General features: G+C 34.2%; 1 protein-coding gene across 2 annotated transcripts in view; it reads right to left on the bottom strand.

The window, feature by feature from the left end:
- Nucleotides 1-20353, bottom strand: part of LOC149084255 (uncharacterized) — a 191052-nt gene that overhangs the window by 12967 nt on the left and 157732 nt on the right. For both annotated transcript variants that reach the window (XM_089234616.1, XM_089234617.1), the window contains 29 exons: nt 20034-20102; nt 19811-19879; nt 19510-19689; nt 19256-19324; nt 18866-19117; nt 17817-17885; nt 17502-17684; nt 17309-17386; nt 16787-17224; nt 12270-12344; nt 11897-12079; nt 11714-11785; nt 9388-9570; nt 9200-9274; nt 8468-8650; nt 7648-7722; nt 7163-7345; nt 6593-6667; nt 5738-5920; nt 5245-5316; nt 4438-4620; nt 3786-3854; nt 3444-3566; nt 3150-3233; nt 2832-2951; nt 2151-2258; nt 1760-1888; nt 580-702; nt 15-98 (listed from right to left, as the gene is read on the bottom strand). In XM_089234616.1, coding sequence (XP_089090742.1) covers nt 15-98; nt 580-702; nt 1760-1888; nt 2151-2258; nt 2832-2951; nt 3150-3233; nt 3444-3566; nt 3786-3854; nt 4438-4620; nt 5245-5316; nt 5738-5920; nt 6593-6667; nt 7163-7345; nt 7648-7722; nt 8468-8650; nt 9200-9274; nt 9388-9570; nt 11714-11785; nt 11897-12079; nt 12270-12344; nt 16787-17224; nt 17309-17386; nt 17502-17684; nt 17817-17885; nt 18866-19117; nt 19256-19324; nt 19510-19689; nt 19811-19879; nt 20034-20102 — 3789 coding nt within the window. The remainder of the gene's footprint in view (nt 1-14; nt 99-579; nt 703-1759; nt 1889-2150; nt 2259-2831; nt 2952-3149; nt 3234-3443; nt 3567-3785; nt 3855-4437; nt 4621-5244; nt 5317-5737; nt 5921-6592; nt 6668-7162; nt 7346-7647; nt 7723-8467; nt 8651-9199; nt 9275-9387; nt 9571-11713; nt 11786-11896; nt 12080-12269; nt 12345-16786; nt 17225-17308; nt 17387-17501; nt 17685-17816; nt 17886-18865; nt 19118-19255; nt 19325-19509; nt 19690-19810; nt 19880-20033; nt 20103-20353) is intronic.

The raw sequence follows: 20353 nt of genomic DNA, 5'->3' as shown, positions 1-20353 counted from the left end.
CTGAATGCACTTACCATAGCACTGTTCTGCAGCAATGTCACAAGCCAGTCGATATGGGCAATCCAAATCAGATTGGCAATAGCCCTCTCTTCTATGACCTAGATAAATTAAAGTTCAAAGTTAGTTCAATTGTATTTTACTATATAATAACAAAAAGTAAACACACGAGATATATCTCTCTCTACATTCAAAAACATTTCTAATTTACAAAAAAAATAAAAATAAATATGTGTTGTAAACGTTCAAATGCATTCTAATAATATATCCATCCCCTTTATGCTAGAAGCATGAATGTGCAAATTTTCACTTTTTTATCAGCTGGTTGGATATCTTATTTTGCTATCTAAGTTTTGCCTGAAATGTGAATGTATATCCCTATTTTTTTAAAACACATGCTACAAAAACTTTTAAGAAAATAACACCCATAGAGTAACATGGGTATCATTTAAACATCATTTTCCAATTTTCCACATCTTTTTTTTTTCGAAGACATTTCACATTCGTGCTTCTAGCATGGGGGGGGGGACAAAATATTCTTTTAAAATTTACTTATAAGAGATACAATGAAGAAAAACTCACATCCTGAATGGAAAGCTTCTCCAACTGTTCCAGGAGGGCACTGACACCGGTAACTGCCAATGGTGTTAAAGCATTGAGCACCAGTTCCACATGGGAAAGGACTTGTATCACACTCATTAATATCTGAAAATAAAAGAATGAAGCAGTTCTTTTAGATTACTAATGCTATGAGAAATAAAATCATAAAATAAAAACGAGTACACACTAGACGAGACCATGTTCAAAAAATGGAGGGATAAAGCTTAATTTTACATAACAATATTCCTGAGTTAAGTATAGGTGAAACCTTGTTATTTTGGGAGTATCAGGGATTGCAAATACAGGGTGGGCAAAAGTCTGTAGAAACTTTAAAAATGGATAAAAACTGGAAAAATAACCAAAATAAAAAACGGTTTGCAGGGTTAGCATCGCTAGGTCACGAGAATAAAAAAACTCAAAACAACCGATAGGTGGCGTTGGCACGAGCGACTTCAGTGGAAATACGCGAATGAAACGGTTATAAGAACTTGCGCTCCTGATCCACAACCAGTTCACCATTGCAAACGGTGTATGTGGACCTGCTGCATTCTGCTGTTGCAGGATTTGTAACTCAACTGCAATGTGTTATCCATGTGGTGGTCATGTGGAACACATACTGCTGTAATAAACGATTTGGAGGCATTCTGTTTGCTATTTACGTATCTCTTCTTTGACTTGTGTACGTCAGCTCCATCTATTGTCTGTTTTGTATTTTTTCCTGTCAAAAAAGTTCCTGTGACCTAGCGATGCTAACCCTGCAAACTTTTTTATTTTGGTCATTTTTCCGGTTTTTATGAATTTTTAAAGTTTCTACGGACTTTTTGCCCACCCTGTATTAAAATACTATGGTAAAAAATTTTGCTTGATGCCTTTTAAGTTATATGCCTGCATAAAAACTTAAGAGTGATTTGATGAGGCATAACCAGAAAAATTGATTTAATAAAATAACAAGGGGCATTATGGTATGCATTTTATATCAGGTGCAGTAAAATGTGGGAATTCCACTGTATTATGGATATACAGTAACTAATGCATGGCTTATAACAATATTTCTTGAGGGACAGAAAATGTCCATTGGATTAAGCAATAAAATTTTTCTTTCTTTAAAATAAAATTTTACTGCAATGATGTATAAGAGCCAGAATAATTTGTGTGTACAAACCTCTGCAGAGTCCGTTTGACATAAGAACAAAGCCCCTGGGACAAACGCATATTCCAGAAGGATATTCAGATGACACACATTCTTCATGTTCTGGGCATGGGTTGGATGTGCTACAATTCCGACTTGTCACTAGTAATAGGAAGAGGGAAAAATTGTATTAAAAACAATTATATTTGTAATTTGACAATACCAATTAAACTTTCATGAAAAACAACACGCCAATACTACATTACCATTTTTACCACTGCAGATAAATTTTCATCAAATGTGGATATAATATATGCATAAAATACATTTCTGGATCCTTAATGTTAAAAAAACAAATGCATTAGTCCTTAAAAAAGAGATAAACCATTTAATTACTTTAATTTGATATTTAACTTCTACTTACATATACAGAAGAAGCCTCTTTGCTCAAACGGTGATGGACAACCGCAATGAGTGCCACCAAGACATTGCAAATTCCCAGAACATGGATTATGGGATCCACAGGTCTCCACTGGAAATATTAAAAGCACATCATATTAAATTAATGCATTTGTGAGATAAATGTAAGTGCTGCTTCAAAATATTCATTGTATGGCAGATGACCAAAAATAGAATTTGAAATTTCTGAACTGAAATTTGATCTTGCAAGAATTCTTCCGTCTCATTTACATCAGCTGTGCTTTAACATTGATGAATCTAACATCTATTACAGATAAAATGTTAGGTTTTAGTTAAATCCCAGAACTACAGAATAAAAGCATAAGAACAATATTGCTTAATTATTCGAATGGTTGTCTTTATTTCTATATGAATGGACTAAACACTTGTGATCTAAAATACCATTACATAAACCAGTGTTCCCAAAGTGGGAAATATTGCCGCCTGGAAGTCCGGAAGGTGGCAGAAGCTTCAGGTTTAGGATAAGATATGGGTTGACTTGTGTTGGGGGGGATGAGAAGATAACTTTTTTTGAAGAAGAAGAGGGAGAGCACACAAAAAGCTTGGGAAACTTTCTATATTATATTACACTCACAGTATTTACTACTTGTGGGTTTGGAAAACAGTTTTTGATAAATGCACTTACATATGCTGCATTCAATGTATGGGTTGCCAGTCAATCCAGGTGGACAGTAGCATTCGTGATGGTGATTTGATGCTGTGCATTCAGCGCCTCGTCCACATATTCCAGGGCGATTACAAACCTCTGTTCGAATACATATTTGAATATTATACATTATAACTATCATGAATGTCTTGTAAGCAAAATAACAACAATAAAGATTCAATAAATATATGAAATAAAAAGTGTGTGAGTTAATGCCAAAGTTGAGAAAGAGTATGACCACTTATGATTATTATAATCATAAAAAAAGCAAAAATAAAGCATCAAAACTGCACATACCATAACATTCACCAGTTAAACGATTGCAAGCCTCACTATCCTTACAGTCTTCATCTCGTCTGCATACTTTTGGCATTTGGCGACCTGCAAGTAGAATTTCAAAGATTAATATAAAATAATCCATCAGAGCATTATTTGGCAAGCTATTTTTTGTCGCAAGAATTTTTAGCTTAACCAAGTGATAAGCTCAGTTTGCATGGATGTTATTAGACAACATAATTAGATATTAAAAAACATTGATCTTGTTTTTAATTAACATATATGAGAAGGTTAAAATTGGCAATAAAGACTTACATCCTTGCCTGTATGGATCGCCATCCAATCCAACGGGACAGCTACATTTGTAACCACCAGGCAAATTATTGCATATTGCTCCTAGAGCACAGGGGCCTCTGCCTCGTAAACACTCGTTGATGTCTGAAAATATGATTTGAAAGTATGTTTAATAATTTAAAAAGGAGTGTATATATATATAAAGTTTAGTATAAAAAGTCATATTTTGATACATAATGACAATTCCGAATTTGTCTCTGATTCAAGGACAAAAACAGATTAAGAGGTTATATTTATTCCACAATAAATTTACAAGCTGCGTTAACTGCAACAAATGCGAAAGAAATTCATGTTTCCCCTTACCTTTACATTCATGGTTGACACAGACAAAATTCCTTCCACAGTGTGCATCAACTTCACATTCATATTCAACTGCAATGAAATTAAAAACATATTTGTATTTTTCTACCATTTTAAAAAACTTTACATGGTAGTGATGAAAATTACAGCTTTGTTTTTGTTCAGCACTTCTATTCATCAAACTATGTATTTATAATAAAAACATTCTAAATTACAGCATCTACGTTTACTAACAATCTTTCAGGATCATGTAAAATGAGGTTTTTGTATGACTGACCTTGGGTTAACTTATTTTGCATTGCAAGGTTTATTTACATCGCTGCTTTACATACATTAAAACATGACATCTACCAGTTTTATGATTCTTATGTTTTTCTTTTTTTTAAGTGGTAAAGTATTGACAAAATATTTTTTTTTTCAATTTTGATTCCCTTCTAACACAATCTTGCATACATATAAGGTGAATGATTTTGAAAAACAATTTTTGAGATCCATTTCTAAGATGATGAAATATGTTTTTTTTAATACCCAGAACATTTAAATTATGACAATTTTACAACATCATTAATTTTGCAGGTTTTTTTAAGTTGCCAGCTTTTATATTATCTTCATGCAACAAGATGCTTGCTTATAATGCATCAATAAGAGCACTTACTTCTTGTGCACTGTCTAAGAGGATCTCCAGTGTAAGATGGAATACATGCACAAACAGCTTTGTGATCAGCAGCATGGCACTGTGTGTTGACACCGCAAATGCTTCCAATAGTGCAAGGATCTTGGCACAATCTATTAACACATGCTTTATCGAATGGACAGTTACTGTGAGATCTACAACCAGCTGAAAAGAACAAGACAACCGTGTCAAATGACAACAAATAAATAATACAAACAATTGTTTAATCATAATTTTAAAAGCAACATATTTGAGGGGGGGGGGGAGGTGAAGAATTTGCTCTTGAATTTAGTAACAATTTCTGAGAAACAATACAAAGTTTCATTCAACATTTTTCCATATCATCTGCATCATAACAGTCATTAGGTGGTGTGGGATACACACACACACACACACACATCTCAAATAATAAATATCTTCACAACATCCATTCTTCTGTATATCTTGTATTAACAAGTGGAGAGCGACATTCACGTCATTTATACATTAGATCAGTCAACTCCACCAGGGGGGACAGGGTCCTGGAATTGGTGAAAGTCTGCTTTTCTTTTACAGAAATAGAAATAAAAAAAGAAAATTCACACAACAGGCAGCTCCACTACAGCTGAAAATCTAAATAGCATAAGGAATAAGCAAAAATTGTTTGTCCTTCAAAGGGGATCTACAGTTGGTATAAGGACACAGCCCTAGTGGCATTTGGCAAATGCCAGAAGAAAAAACTATTTAAGTTAAAAATAAGTAAATAATAATTAGAGTTCATCATACATTTCAATTACCAAAATATCTTACCTATGCACTCAGACTTGACGCATATCTGACTTACTCCACAGTCACTATCACGACGACATCCTGGCTCTGGAACTGCAACGATTACAGAAAACAAAAACTGTTAGTCCTGTAACTATAAATGCTATTGTTATTTTATAAAACATAAGTTCTCTACAGTTTTTGCATGAGAATATAAGATTCTTGCGGATAGATATGAATCCTTTTTAGTGTAGAAAGAAAGACAGTAATAGTAAAATAAACCTTAATCTCTTAATTGTTTCACTCAGAAACAATTGTATTTTGTTCTCGTGCAATGTGTGTGATCAGCACGTATTCCCAAGAGATCTTTACGATCTGTCCAGGGAATTTGTTAGTGTAAGTATACATCCATGCCCGAACAGGGATTCGAACCCAGACCTGAAATTGATGTTTTTGTGGAGTACCACCAAGACAGAATATCCTAATCGCCAACACCATGTGTAATAAATGTAGTTCGGAATTTTAGCATAATTACTTGGTAAACAGGCAACAGCAGGATCACCAGTATAATCAGCTGGACAACTGCAGTGTGGGCGATGGCTTACAGGTGTGCAGTGTGCATTCTGTCCACAAGCACCACTGAGTTCACAGACCCTTTGGCACTGTGTATGTAAACATGTCATGTCATATGGACAATTGACATCAGAGCGACATCCAGCTGCAAAGGAAATGTATATTCAATTAACATGATTTTCAATTTTTTTTAGAGTATTATATTAAATTGGATCCAGTTTCATTAATATTTCTATAAATTTCAATCATTAAAATTTTTCATAATATAATTTTTATGGTTAAACATAGAAATTTGCATTTAACATTGCTCAACAGACAAAAATATAAATACAGATATACAGTGAAACCTTGCTACAAGGATACTTGATATAATGATAAATCTCTCTACTTGTGTATGTGTGTTTAGAATTTTTTCCAATTCAAAGTACACTTGGTACAACCATAATAAATCCTTCTATGACGATAGTTTTTTAGAGATTTTGAAACTGCTGCAACAATATTTTTATATAGCGCTTGGTTTTGCGAAGTGAATCTCAAAAGTGTAGTGCAGTAAACTCGTTTAGAGGGTTAAATGCCAATAACTGAATTTTATTAATTAGTTGTTATCTTGTGTGGCCATAAATGCTCCAAAGCACACTTCGTGGGGCTACCAACAATATTGATTTAGAACAGATGGCAACACGGCAACATAAATTTGTTGGTGTGTGCAATGATGGTACTGCTCTTGATATAACGATGAGATGGAATGAAGGAAGCGAAAAAGAATTTGACTAACTAATTATGATAAAAACAAGATTTTTCACAGAAATTAGCTCACCAATGCATCTTAGATTCTGGCATATTTGTCCCAGCGAACAATTTCGATCAACTGTACATTCTGGATGGACACGTACTAAGGACAAAAAAATGGTTTAAGTGATCATTGATGAAAATTCATTTATCAATATAAACTGAAAAACGCTTCTTCATATTTATCAATGATATTGAAAAGTGAACCAATTAACTAAAACAAAAATAATAAATGTTTTTTTTTTTCAATTATTCTTTTGTTCTTAGGGGCCGTTCAAGTATGTTACGTAAGCAAATTTTTTGACATTTTTGACCCCCCTCCCCTCCCTTGTCAGCAAAATTTCGTCATCAGCTCTGCCCCTCTGAATCCTAACTCATATTTTCATAAAGGGTGGTTGCTGATTATTATCCAGACCCCCCCCCCCTTGTCATCAAAAGTCAGCAAATCGGAACCCCCCCTCCCCCAATCAATAATGACGTAATACTTTAACGGTCCCTTACCACCATTTTTTGAATAGAAACTACTGAAGATACATACTACCCACGTCCACGCATTTAGGTGTGAAATGTAAAAAAAAAAATCAAATATGAAACTTACTTCTACTGCAGAGAGTATGTGGATTTCCAGTGTAATCAGGAGCACAAGTGCAAATTCTGTCATGGTTGATAGCCTTACAGATTGCATTCTGACCACAAGCACCATACACTGTACATGGATTCTGGCAATAATGATTTATACATGTCTCTTCAAATCTACAATTAGCATCATTCCTGCATCCTCCTAAAATAAGTAGAGAAACATAGAATTTTAAATCAAACACATAGGACAGAAAAAAAAACCAATATGAATACAGATAGCTATTTGCATTCATGTTAATTTTTTCTATCCAAGAAATCTTTTTGAAGAAATTTTTTGATTCTACCCAATAGATAGAAAAGCTCATACTTTTTTATATTAATTTGATTAACCCATTTAAAATCATCTCAAGGTAAGACCGAAACTAGTAAACTAAAAATTTATTTGTGTAATCTTTGAAAATATCACGCCTATGATTTTATTTTTATTTTTTTAATTTCACTTACTTATACATCTTGTATTTTCACAGATCTTGTCCACAGAACAATCCAAGTCATGTTCACATTCTACATCAGGTTGAGCTGCAAAAGAAAGAAATGGACCGACTGAGTAACTTTTAACTATACCAAAGTTTTTGATGATTTAAATTTTATTTTTAAACGGTGCATAAAAACAATTACTGATGGTCCCAGTGCATCTTAATTTAGCATTATTTATTTGATGATACATTATAAAAAAATTTTATCTATCTTCTGAAAAATACACACATTTACAATTGACACCCGCCTTCCCATTAATAATTTTTCCTCAAATGCAAACATGTTAAATATCCGGTAGCTACTACCTCATCACAGACTCCTCTGAAAAATGACCAAAAACTTATGTGGTTGAATTAAAATCAAGTTTTTATAAAGCTAAAAAAACTGATTTCAACATTGGCTTTTAAGACCAGAGAAATATTGCAGAAAATTGGAGTTACAGCATTAATGTAGCTTAGGGTGGAACGTCTCTCCCATGCCCAACTAGACAATGACAGAAAATTGTACTTTACAATAGCTAAAAAACTGAGCAGCAACACTATTTGATAGTGGGTTCATATGGGCACTTTGAACACACACACACCTCAGACAATTATAAATGCAACAGAAACACACACATATAACATAAATTTCCCATCCCACAACAATTAATTAGAAATTCCCCCAAAATAATTTTTATGAGTTAGTTGCATGTGTATGAGTGAAACTTGCACTATATGTCTAAACTTCAATTGTCGGTTAAAATACTATTAAAATGGGAGAAAATTTGGAGGTTCTCTTCATTTACCTATTCTGCATTCTATGTATGCATCTCCTCTGAAATTGCTTGGACATGTGCAGATCGGTCTATGGTTATCAGCATGACATTCTGCATTCCTTCCACAGGTATTTTGTAACAAACATGGATCTGTACATTGACGATTGACACATGCCAAATCATGTGGACAGTTATTGTCATGACGGCAACCAGCTAGAATCAAACACAAGTAAATTAATTCATGAAACAATGGGGTTGTGATAAAGAAATACTGTCATTAAATGAAGATATGAAAATAAAAAGTTTGAAATTTTCGCGTGTTTCCATTTTACGTACATTTCGAAATTTCTTTTGCCATTCTAAATACAGAACAGTACTGATGTAAAATAAGATGTCAGATTTTAAAGATGTTTTATGGCTGTTATTTATTATAGTTAACTAATATTGCTGTGGGATATTTTTCCACCTTGACACTAACACAAACTGGTTATTTCTTTTCATTTGAGGATGATAGTAATAACATGTTATATATATGAACGTATCATATCAATAATAATAACAAGAGCAATGAAAAGGCAAAGACAGTGAGAGACAGGAGCAAAATTTATACAATGAGAAGATAAAGGAAGATTTTTGAGCTTTTCAATGGATGGACTCAAACTTAAACACAGGTGGTGTCTCAGATGAAAAACTGATTTTATGCATTTAAGATTTAAGTTCTAATTAACAAAGAGAAACATCAGAAAGGGAAACATCACTCACCGACACATCTAGTATTTTCACAGATGTAGCCCACATTGCATTGATTATCAACTTCACATTCAGGTTCAACACTCTCTACAAAAACAAATTCAAATGATAAATCCCTAATAGTAACTTTCGCAAATAGAAACTGAACTGAGAGAGATATAAAAAAATAAAGGCTAATCAGATATAGCCTTCTCACATACCCTGTTCACAAACCACATTTGGATTTCCACGGAAACCAGATGGACAAGAGCACTCAGGTTTGTGGTTGATTGGTTTGCATATAGCATTTCTGCCACAAGCTCCAAATATGCTGCAAGGGTTTTGACACACTCTGTTGATGCAAGCTTCTTCAGTACCACAGTTTTCGTCATTTCTACAACCAACTGGAAATAAAATTCAATGAAGTGTTGAAGAAAAGTGGTAACATTTTAAAATACAGTAAAACCTTGATAAGTCGTCACCTCAAGTTATCGAAAAATTATGACGGCTTAAGTGGAGTGACGACTTAAGCGGAGTTCCGTCAGTTTTAATGTGCAATGTTATGAAAATCATATAAATTTAAAGTAATATGACATTTACTAAAGTATGAATCAAAATAACAATATATTAATAAAATTTATAGATTGCGAAAGAAAAAAAATAATAGCAATTTTTTACCTTTTTCATCTGTTATTACTTAAATTATTGTGGTAAAATGTACTGTACACTTTGATTTATACTAGTAATTTTTAATTTAGACTAACAGAGCAACTGTTTGAATATAAGTAGCTTTTCTTCATAACAGAACTCTCTATCGCACATTAATTTTACATATACATCAAATTTAATTTCAGTGTTTGAATTCTTCATCAGTAGTTCATGATGCAACTACAAAGTAATCTCGAACACTTTTGACTTGGTGGAGGGGCCCTGGGCAGGGAAAAGTAAACAGAAGACCTCAACTTGGGAAAGAATGTCTCATTTTTTTCTACAAAGATATTTTGTTTAAATTTCAAACCCTAAATTAGTAGAGCCCATGCTTTCTATGATTATTTATTATCCGTAGCCGTTGCACTTTGACTTTAACTTGATTAATTTGATTCTTCGATTTACATAATTTTTGATTTCCTTGCACTATATGTTATCTTTGACATATTAATAAATTTTGGTTTTGCCGGAGATGCCCTGTCCCCCCCCCCGGGGGGGGGGGCGAAGTGCTTACGTTGCTTCTTGCGACAGAGCTTGGGTGTCTCACGGTTTTTCCATTTTCTTCCATGGAGCCCAGGCAGAAATGAGATCTAGCTTGAACAGTTCCCAATGTTGCAAAAACCTTAGTCTGCAAATGAACTTCCCAGCGTAACTTTCGTTACTTAAACTGTTCTTTTTGGGTATATAGGATTTTATGGTGACTTTTAAGCATATGGCAATGCTGTTAACAAGTTCTTTTTTTAATGGGAGCCATAAAAACAGTCTGTTCCTCTTTCTCAAACTTTTTCATTGTGACGACTTAACCAAAATTAGTGACGAGTAAACGAGGGTTTAATAACATTGTGGTCTATGAGAGCTGGAAAGGTCTGAAGAAAAATGACGACTTATCAGAGTGACGACTTAACGAGGTTTTACTGTATATCCTCTCCATACATAAATTATATACATTTTTTCCATTATTATCTCTCACTCTATGAAACATTGTTTGCGTAATGAAAATTTAAATCGGTTTTTTCATTTTGATTCACTTAAAATAAGCTACGTGAACATACAAATTTTAAATTTACTCCATTTTCACTGGCATTTGGATCATTAAGTTTCAAACTCAAGATACCTTCAATGAACATAATTGTTTTATTTTGTACATCAATGCTTGTTCTAGCAACCACATCGGTTTCTGTCAAAAATGGACGTTATATCAGGTGATCGTTATATCGAAAGGAAAAATATAGGATAGTTGCTATATGAAAATATTCAGGATTTATCCTACCAGTTGTTATAATGGAATGGCTGCTATACCATGGGGTGCCACTATAACAAGCATCGAATGTATAATGTTATGCACAGATTGAATAATATTGTCTCTCACTCTCATAAGATTTAATAACTATCGGAACAATTATTTTGTAATGGTGAACAGTAACTAATTAACCCTGTCTTGAAAATTCAAGATAATTTAAGATTTTAATTTTTTAAATTTACTTATGAAAAAACCTTCCCCCTTTTTTAAATGAATGCAAGTATTACTGCTGTACACAGCAAAGAGGTAGAGGTCTCTTGCATATGCTGATGGTCAAAACATGCACAAAGCCTCTCATAGACTAGTCCTCTTATAGGATGCTTTGAAACGTATTGTAAGATTTTGATTGTTTAAGTGAAAATTGTTGCTTGTCTTTCAAAACACCATGAACTGTGTTAGTCGTAATTCAAAGCTTTACAGTACAGCTTCAAAATCCAGTATATACCATAACCAGCTTTGAAACAAAAATTCCAATGAATATGTTTTCCAGCAAATTCATCAAGTTACACATTAAAAAAAAACAGAGAGAGGATTCTTACTTATACATCTTTCATAAACACATATGTGACGTATAGGACACTGAGGGTCAGATCGGCATTCAGGCTCTTCAACTGAAAATGTACAAAAAAATTGAATTCAAATACTCTGTAAAAGAGAGAGAGGGAGAAAATCTCTAGCATCAGAGTGCACAGCTCACAAAAACAGCATAGTATAACTCTCACCGATTCGACATTCAACCCTTGCATCTCCAACATAGCCAGGATTGCAAGAACAGATAGGCCTATGATTATCAGCTATACACTGAGCATTTATACCACAAACACCAGGCTGTGAACAGACATTTTCACATCTTCGTCTAACGCAAGCAGCTTCTGGTGGACACTGGTAATCATTACGGCAACCCTCTGAAAGGAAAATAATATATTTATAATTTATATGAAAAAACAAAATTAAATTTTTATCGAAATTTAAATGTACCACTTCACTTACATTTTTGTGCCTACAAATATATAGAATTAAAAAATGGTGAACATTTGAAAAATATAAAATATTCAACTTGTTGCAGAAAGACTGATAATAATCAGATTCATTTACCTCTGCACTGTTCTCTTTCACAAATAAAACCATTTCCACATTCAGAATCATCAGTGCATCCAGAAGGTTGTTGTTCTGGGAAAAAGAGTTTGAAAAAAAAATTGTAAATGCAGGCAGGTAATTTATACTGAATAAAGCATTTAAAATTTATCTATGGTCATTGAATACATTGGATGTTTATAGTTGATCCTGCTTAAGCGGTCATTGTGGAGACTATATAATAAAAAAAGCACCAAATAAGGTCCAAATAACGTATATGCCAAGTTTTAAGAATTGCGTCTGCCACAATGGGCACTATACAGGTCGGAGTAGTGTCAGTATAATTCAGCTGATACTACTCCAACCTGTGTAGCACCTGTTGTGGTGGATGTAGTTCATTGAAACTTGATATACACTCATGTCCATAAATTAAGGATAATTCAGAATCACACGGAAATCGAAATCTAAAGTAAAAATTTCACCTGTAGAATTATCACACACATCTGCAAGAATGATATGCAAATTTCAGGAAGCCACCAGATGATGCCGATAGTACGTCACAATGACGAAAGTGTAAGAGAGGGGTATATAAGGAATGGTGGCAAGGAAGTGAAAATGTTCACAAGAGTTCTGTAAGGCGCTCAGTGCCATAAGTGAATAGTTATGACACAGTGCACGCATGTGGATGATTTTTTACGTGGTAGAATTATCGGCCGTCTGGAATGTGGGCGTACTCAGATGGAAGTATCCGAGGAACTTGGAATTGCCCAAAGTGTCATCTGTCAAGGTGGAAAAGTCATAGCACACTTTTCCCCCTCTTTTGACATATGACATAGAGTTTTTGTAATCGAGAGTTATTCATATCATATTTATGTGTGATATTTTTGTGTCAAATAGTAGATATGTGTCATTTGTTTTGTGTTTTAAGAAAATTAGTTTGTTGTTCTTTTTCAGTTTGGAAAACGAGGAGGTTACGCACCTATTTTTAGTACACACAGTATGTGTTTTCAAAATTTTGATTTTCTATACGATCCCGATATCGTAGACTTTGACCGATTATTCTAAATTAATCCTTTGGAATTTTTGCTCCTTGGTGTCAAGTGTGAGCCGATTTTGAGACATCTTCGTTGGAGAAATTAAGAGTTTGTAAAAATTTAAATTTGTTCCAGGATAGTAAAGCAGGAGATGGCCATTTTTAGAACTTTCATTTCCTATCACGAAGGTGACGTGGAGGAAAACTTTTTTTTTTTTGTTTATTTTTGCGGATGGAAACACACAAAATTACCGTTTTTCATGTTTGAAACTTTTTGCCATGTCATCAGAATTTTTCTGGAGGATGAGACATACATGCTGAACTATTTTGTGGAGTCATTAATTAAGTAATTCATTAATAATTTCATTTTTTTTTAAAGGAAACTTACACACGTGCCGTTGATATTTGTTAACGTTGAATTTGGATAATAATTCTGATTGGAAAATATTTAGATAATTCAAGAAAGTGTATTCTATGTATCATCTTGAATTTAAAATCGTGTTAATTAATTTTTTTAATTTTCTTTGTCATATGACGAAATTCTTCCTGTATCATTAATTATGTATCGAAGTATGTCATGTGACCTATCATTGGAACGCGGAATTAATTTCCCATCTAATGGTAAAATTTGATTTGTATTTTTTTAATGATGTGTGTGCGAAATTAAGCGTTTTCTTTTTTGTATAACATTTAGTGCATTGTCCTTGGGATCAGAAGAGTCTCCCCGTAGGAAGAAAATTTTGTTCAGGGCGTTATTTTTGTCCAGATTTTAGACTTGCCCTTTCACCTTAATTGGTCAAAAGTGATGTCGTAAAAATTTACGCCACGAATCAAAGTGTGCGCATTTCGAAGCCACGCCCACTTTTCAATTTATTTATACCCTCCAAACGTCGATGGGTGGGTTCAGTCTTCCATTTTCTCTCGTCTGAAAAAAAACGCGGTCCATTCGATGTTTGTAATGTGAAATCGTTCTCGCGAGATGTTGTCGAGGCGATCCTCTGTCACCATGTCCAGAGCAGAGCCTGAGAGCGTTCTATGCCAGCTGAGAAGGATCTGGAGAGTTTTGTCCTATCTTGGATAGGCCGCCTGTTTCCCGATGTCACGCGAATTTGACTTGAGATCCAAGAACTGTGGCAGTTACCTTTAGAGGATATGGAACACTGATCCCTGGGTGACAGAACGTCGAGTCTCTCGGAATTTGTAAGTATGTGAAGTTATTTCTTGATTTTCTCTCTCATTCACCATCTTTTTTTTTTCGTGGCGGTGATCTGGGAATTTGTAATTTTTTTGTGACTATTATGATTCTTTAAGCTTAGATCCAACTTCCCCCCCCCCCCGTTGAAATTTTCGGTTAAGTATAAAGTTCTTTAAGGTGTCTTAATTCTAATGATCTCTATTACAATGCACTATTTCGGGTTGATTTTGATATGTTTGTTTCGCTGTTTAAGGTAAAGGTTTGTTAAATGTTGATGTTGGAAAAGCATTTTTTCTGCAATGAGAGACTGTTTTGAATTTGCTCAATGTCAGTTTTTGAAGTATTTTAAATGATGCTGCTGTATTGTTGAAATATCTCTTTTGGGAAGAAAAGTAATTAAAATTTAATTATCTTAACTATTATAAATGTGTATGTGTGACTTGTAGTAATTTGGTTCTCTTTACTTGTTTTCATGTGGTAAATCTTAATTAAGATGGAACTCTAGCACTCCCCGTAGATAAGGGTTATTTTGTGGTCAAGGTAACCATGCTCTGTATGCCCTATTCGAATCACTGGCCTGGGTGTTGAAAGATACTCATATAAGGAGCAAAATGGTCATAGTTCTCATAAATAATATTGTTTTGGTGAAATAGTGTCTCTTTTGGAACTAACATGATATAATATATTGGTGCTGTGATTGTAAAATTAAAATTTTTTTTTTTTGATACTAAACATAACACATCTCTAGGCTTTGGCAACGATTCCAAGATAACGGAAATGTCAGTAGACGTTACAGTACAGGTCGCCCCCGAGTAACAACGCCGAATGAAGACCGGTATTTGGCAGTAACTGCCAAAAGAAGCAGACGGAGCACAGCATCCGACCTGTCTCGTCAGCTATCTGCAGCCACGGGTACCACAGTTTCAAGGCAAACCGTCTACAGACGTTTGGGAGATATTGGTCTATATGCTAGCAGGCATGTCAGATGTGTTTCGCTCACTGCAACTCACTGTCAGCATCGATTAGCCTGGAGTATATTGCATGAATATGCAATGTGGACATCGTCACAGTGGGTTTTCCGACGAGTCCAGGTTTACCTTGCAGTCTGATTCACGTCGGACTTCCATATGGAGAACGCCAGGTACCCATTACCACCAAGACAACATCATTGAACGACACCGTTACGGTGGTGCAGCATTGCTCGTTTGGGGTGGAATTATACTGGGTTCCAGAACAGATCTGCATGGAACCATGAAAGCCCAAATTTATCGGTACATCATTCTGGAACAACATGTACGTTTGTTTAGGGGTACCATGGGCGCAGAATTTGTGTTTATGGATGACAACGCCCGACCTCACCGAGCAAACATCGTAAACGAATGCCTTGAATCTGAGGATATAACCCGTACGGAATGGCCAGCATTCTCACCTGACTTGAATCCGATAGAGCATGTGTGGACATGCTTGGCCGACAAGTTGCAGCCCGTCAACCTCGGAGAGCATTGCTTGCTGAGTGGAGTGATCTTCCCCAAGATCAGATCGATAATTTGATACTCAGCATGCCTAGGCGTTGTACGGACTGTATTTCATCCCATGGGAGACATACAATGTATTAACCATCATACCAACCATGTAATATAAAGTTTTTGTAAAGGAGATATATTTTACAATTGCTCCAGGGAGCAAAAATCGTAGTTTTTATGAATGGTATCATACATACACCATCCTTTTTGTTCTTTATCTTTTGTTCAATAAATGGGCTTTATGAATAAGTAATGTTTGTTTTGTTTCTGAACCTTTATTTGCCGGAGCTGGCATTATCCTTAATTTATGGACATGTGTGTATATGTTACTTTGGACCATGGGAAAAAGATAACTGTGATAAAAAAAAAAGTTAACTTGGTGGTCAAAAGTTGAACTATTTTTTTATATTGAATCTTTATCTTCCCCCATGGTCCATATATCCTATATACCAGCTTTCATCAAAATACCACCCTCAGAATGGGAGCTACCTATGTCTGAGTAGTGTCTGTTTATTTATACCACCTTGTAAAAGTAATGTGCTTGTATTACTTGATAAAGACATTCATTCTATTTCCTCAAATTCAAGATATTGTATATGTTTTCAACAAACTTGTCTTACTGAAGTGCAAAGAACACAGTTTAAACAATCAATCAAAAATGTCATCATTGAATGTCACAGAAGGGGAGAGCAATTGATAAAAATGAAGCTTTTTATTTTGTCCTTTCTGAAACTTTATTCACCTCATTGAATTTTTAAATTTGTGTGATTGTTATGAACATACTTACCAATAGTACAACTGCGTCTTGGATCACCAGTGTAACCAGGTGGACAAGTGCATACAGCTTTGTGATCATTAGCGTGGCAATTCGCACCAGTACCACAAGCTCCAAAGAAACTGCAAGGATCTTGGCAGCGTTTGTTAATGCAATCCTTATCGTATGGGCATGTGTGATAAGTCCTACAGGCATCGATGCATCGATTATTTTCACAAATGTGACCAGCACCACAGCCGTCATCGGTGTAGCAGTGATCAGGTGGAACAGGCATACACTGAATATTCGGATCACCAGTTAGTGAGCTAGAGCATATGCAAATTGGACGGTGATTGTTCACTAGGCATTCAGCACCTATTCCACACACTTCTGGATATGAACAAGGGTTTTTGCATTGACCGTTGATGCATCCACTATTATATGGGCAGTTTTCATCTGTACGACAACCATCTAAGGGGAAAAAAATGTGTTAGATAAAAATCTAACAAAAATTAATTAAAAATTAATTTCATGAAATTAATAATTGCACCGTACCAAGACACCGAGAGGCTTCACAAATTTTTCCAAGAGAGCAATCAGTATCAGATAAGCATTCCACTTGTTGTCTTGTTGCTGAAACAAACAAAAATAATGCATCATATTTAATGAAAAATTGTATTTGTTACTGAAAATAAAAGATGCACCTCTAGTGTGCAACATGCTACATATGTACAATTTTATCGCTTACATTCTTTACAATAGTCAAATGGATTTCCTTCAAAGCCTGATTTGCATGTACAATGAGGGCGATGAACAATTGGGCGGCAGTCTGTGTTACGACCACATGGATCTTGGACTGTGCATGGATTAACACAACGGCTACTCACACAAGCTTTGTCATACGTACAGTCTGAATCACGCCTGCATCCAACTAAAAAGATAAGATGTAAGACTCATTAAAACAAATAAAGTTTAAGAAGGAATAAAATTAAAAAAGGACTGCATTTTTTCAACCGAGCAAGGTCTTAAAACTTCAGATTCATGCACAAAAAATAGAACTTACTAATACACTTTCTGTTTTCGCATATCTCTCCCACATTGCAAAATGAATCAGAGCGGCAACCAGTAACAACTGAGAAGAAAGACAGATATATATGTTTACATAATATTTAATTAGAAGCAAGCCAATGAAATCAGCTAAACTCAATAAAGAGTTTTCCTTAAACTCTGTAAATTAGTATGATAACAAAGAAAATTAATAAAAAGACTTAATTATTTCAAATGCTCACACATCAAGCAATGCACATTATTTCTTGGTGTAAGTGCAGCATTGGTTTAATTGTCACAGTAAATAAGAGCATTGAAAAAAAAACATATATTTGTTTGATGTAAGCACTAAACATTTCCAGAATTTAACCGTCATATAATTATTGTTTCCTATCATGCTAAAAAATATGTTTATTAGAAAAATTATTGCTTAATGCTCAGAATCAATTCTGAATAGTTGAAATGCAATTAGATTGGTTGATATTTGAATGTTATATAATAATGTTCATAGTCAATTTTGTGGAAATTAAAATTAGCATAGTTATCATAACCTTGAAAAATCATATCTTTAAAAATGTAAGTGTAGTGGACAGGCTAAAAATATGGGACATGAAATTTGGCTGGCAACACTCTTATCTCTAAATGCTGTGGTGATGATGATATATAATCTTGTATATGCTTCACATATTATGCATTCACATTACGATTATATTTATACAAAAAAAAGTTTTCCCAATTTATTTTTAATTAGAGAATTTTTTGATATTAATTCAGAGCATCAATTTGAAACCTTGATGACATATTGATTTTAAAACACTAAAAATATAATTCAGTCAATTTGGGTGCTTAGCAAGACCTTTTAACCTATGCAATGTAGCCATGTTTGTTGTCGCACAAAATTAAATACTATTTTAGTGCATTATAAACCCTAAATTACTTAGCCTTTAAAATGGTAAAAATAGAGTTATCTGGTTTCCTTCTTGTGCTGGGCTTTCCATTTAATTGATAGTAGTTAAAAAATATAATTTATAAGCAAAAGATAGAGTATATATAAAATAAACTTACTGATACAGTAATCGTTCTCGCAAACTTCATTCGGACCACAATCAGAATTATGCGAGCAGTGACCTCTCTGTTCAGGTAAACATTGAGTCTTAGCATTTCCAGTGTGCTCGAATGGACAAGTACACTGAGCCTGGTGATTAGCTGCTCTGCAGAGTGCTTTGAAACCACAGGCTCCTGGTCTACATGGTGTATCACAACGGCCTTGTATGCAAGCTTTATCATCTGGGCAATGCTGGTTGTATCGACAACCCTCTATAAAAAAAAGAAAAACATTTAAAATAATAATAGTTAAGAATTTTCTGGAAGCTTTAAAACATTTCTGGTAGTGTAATTAATATTAAAAACTTTTCAGCTATAATTTTGTAATTGGATGTAAGCAAAAATTCTCACCAAGACAGCGATTACTGATGCATATTTTTCCAAGACTACAATCTTTGTCAACGTGACATTCCAGTTGAACTGCAAAATGAAAGTAGGATCAAACAATTGTATGGAGTGTATGTATAACTTTTTCTTTCAAAACAAGCTGATCTGCAAAGCCTATTGCGAATTATTTTACCACATAACTTTTGCTGTATTAAACACAATAACACAGTGGAAAGATTTGAAAAGTACTGAATAGTAACGATTGAGTTCTGACTTACTTGCTCTACAGAGAACTTTGGGATCCCCTTCATGATCAGGCGGGCAACGGCATAATGCTGCATGATTAATAGCTCTGCATTCAGCATTGATTCCACATTTTCCTGGTCTACATGGGTTTTGGCATTGGTTTTCAAAGCATTCTTGAGTGAAGCCGCAATCACTGTGACTTCGACATCCATCTAAAAACAACGTGAAAATTAAAATTTTCTGTATAATTAGAGTAAGAACTTGACATCTCAAATAAAAGAGTTGTATAAGTAAATAAATAAGGGATCCCTATATCAATGCTTTAGAACTTACATAAGCATTTAGTGTTTTCACAAATTTGTCCTGGGTTACAATCATTATCGGAAGTACAACCAGGAACAACTGAGAAAAACAAAAAAAGTCAGATGATTAGAAGAAACAACATTCACACAAATAAAAAGATTTAGTCAACTGCTGCATTTATCAAAATGGTTATTGGTTATTGCTTAATCAAAAGTTGGTAGTTTCAATAATAGTGGACATAATTGGAACTTACCTGCACATTTTCCTCCTTGGCACACTTGGCCTGGATTACAGTCACTATTTCGTCTACATTCAGGACCAACTGTTATAAAAAAAGAAATAAATTTACTTTAATTTTGAAGCTTCATATAATTTCAGAATAATGTATATATATAATAAAAAAAAGGTGACTCTTGAGAAATGCTTGAGCAAGAGTATCCTTATGATGAAGAATTAAAATGCCTTACACAGTCAAATCTTGATAAGTCGAATATGTGGTGGCTGATAAAAAACTTGAAGTTATCTTGACATAAGCCTACAAGTCAGTTTGACTTGTAGAAAATTCAGATTTCA

Source organism: Pholcus phalangioides, unplaced genomic scaffold (assembly GCF_987345545.1).
Source record: "Pholcus phalangioides strain wild (caught in Gottingen) unplaced genomic scaffold, Ppha-v1.0 ptg000008l_1, whole genome shotgun sequence".
NCBI classification, from domain to species: domain Eukaryota; kingdom Metazoa; phylum Arthropoda; class Arachnida; order Araneae; family Pholcidae; genus Pholcus; species Pholcus phalangioides.
This window is presented reverse-complemented; position numbering and strand designations above follow the sequence as displayed.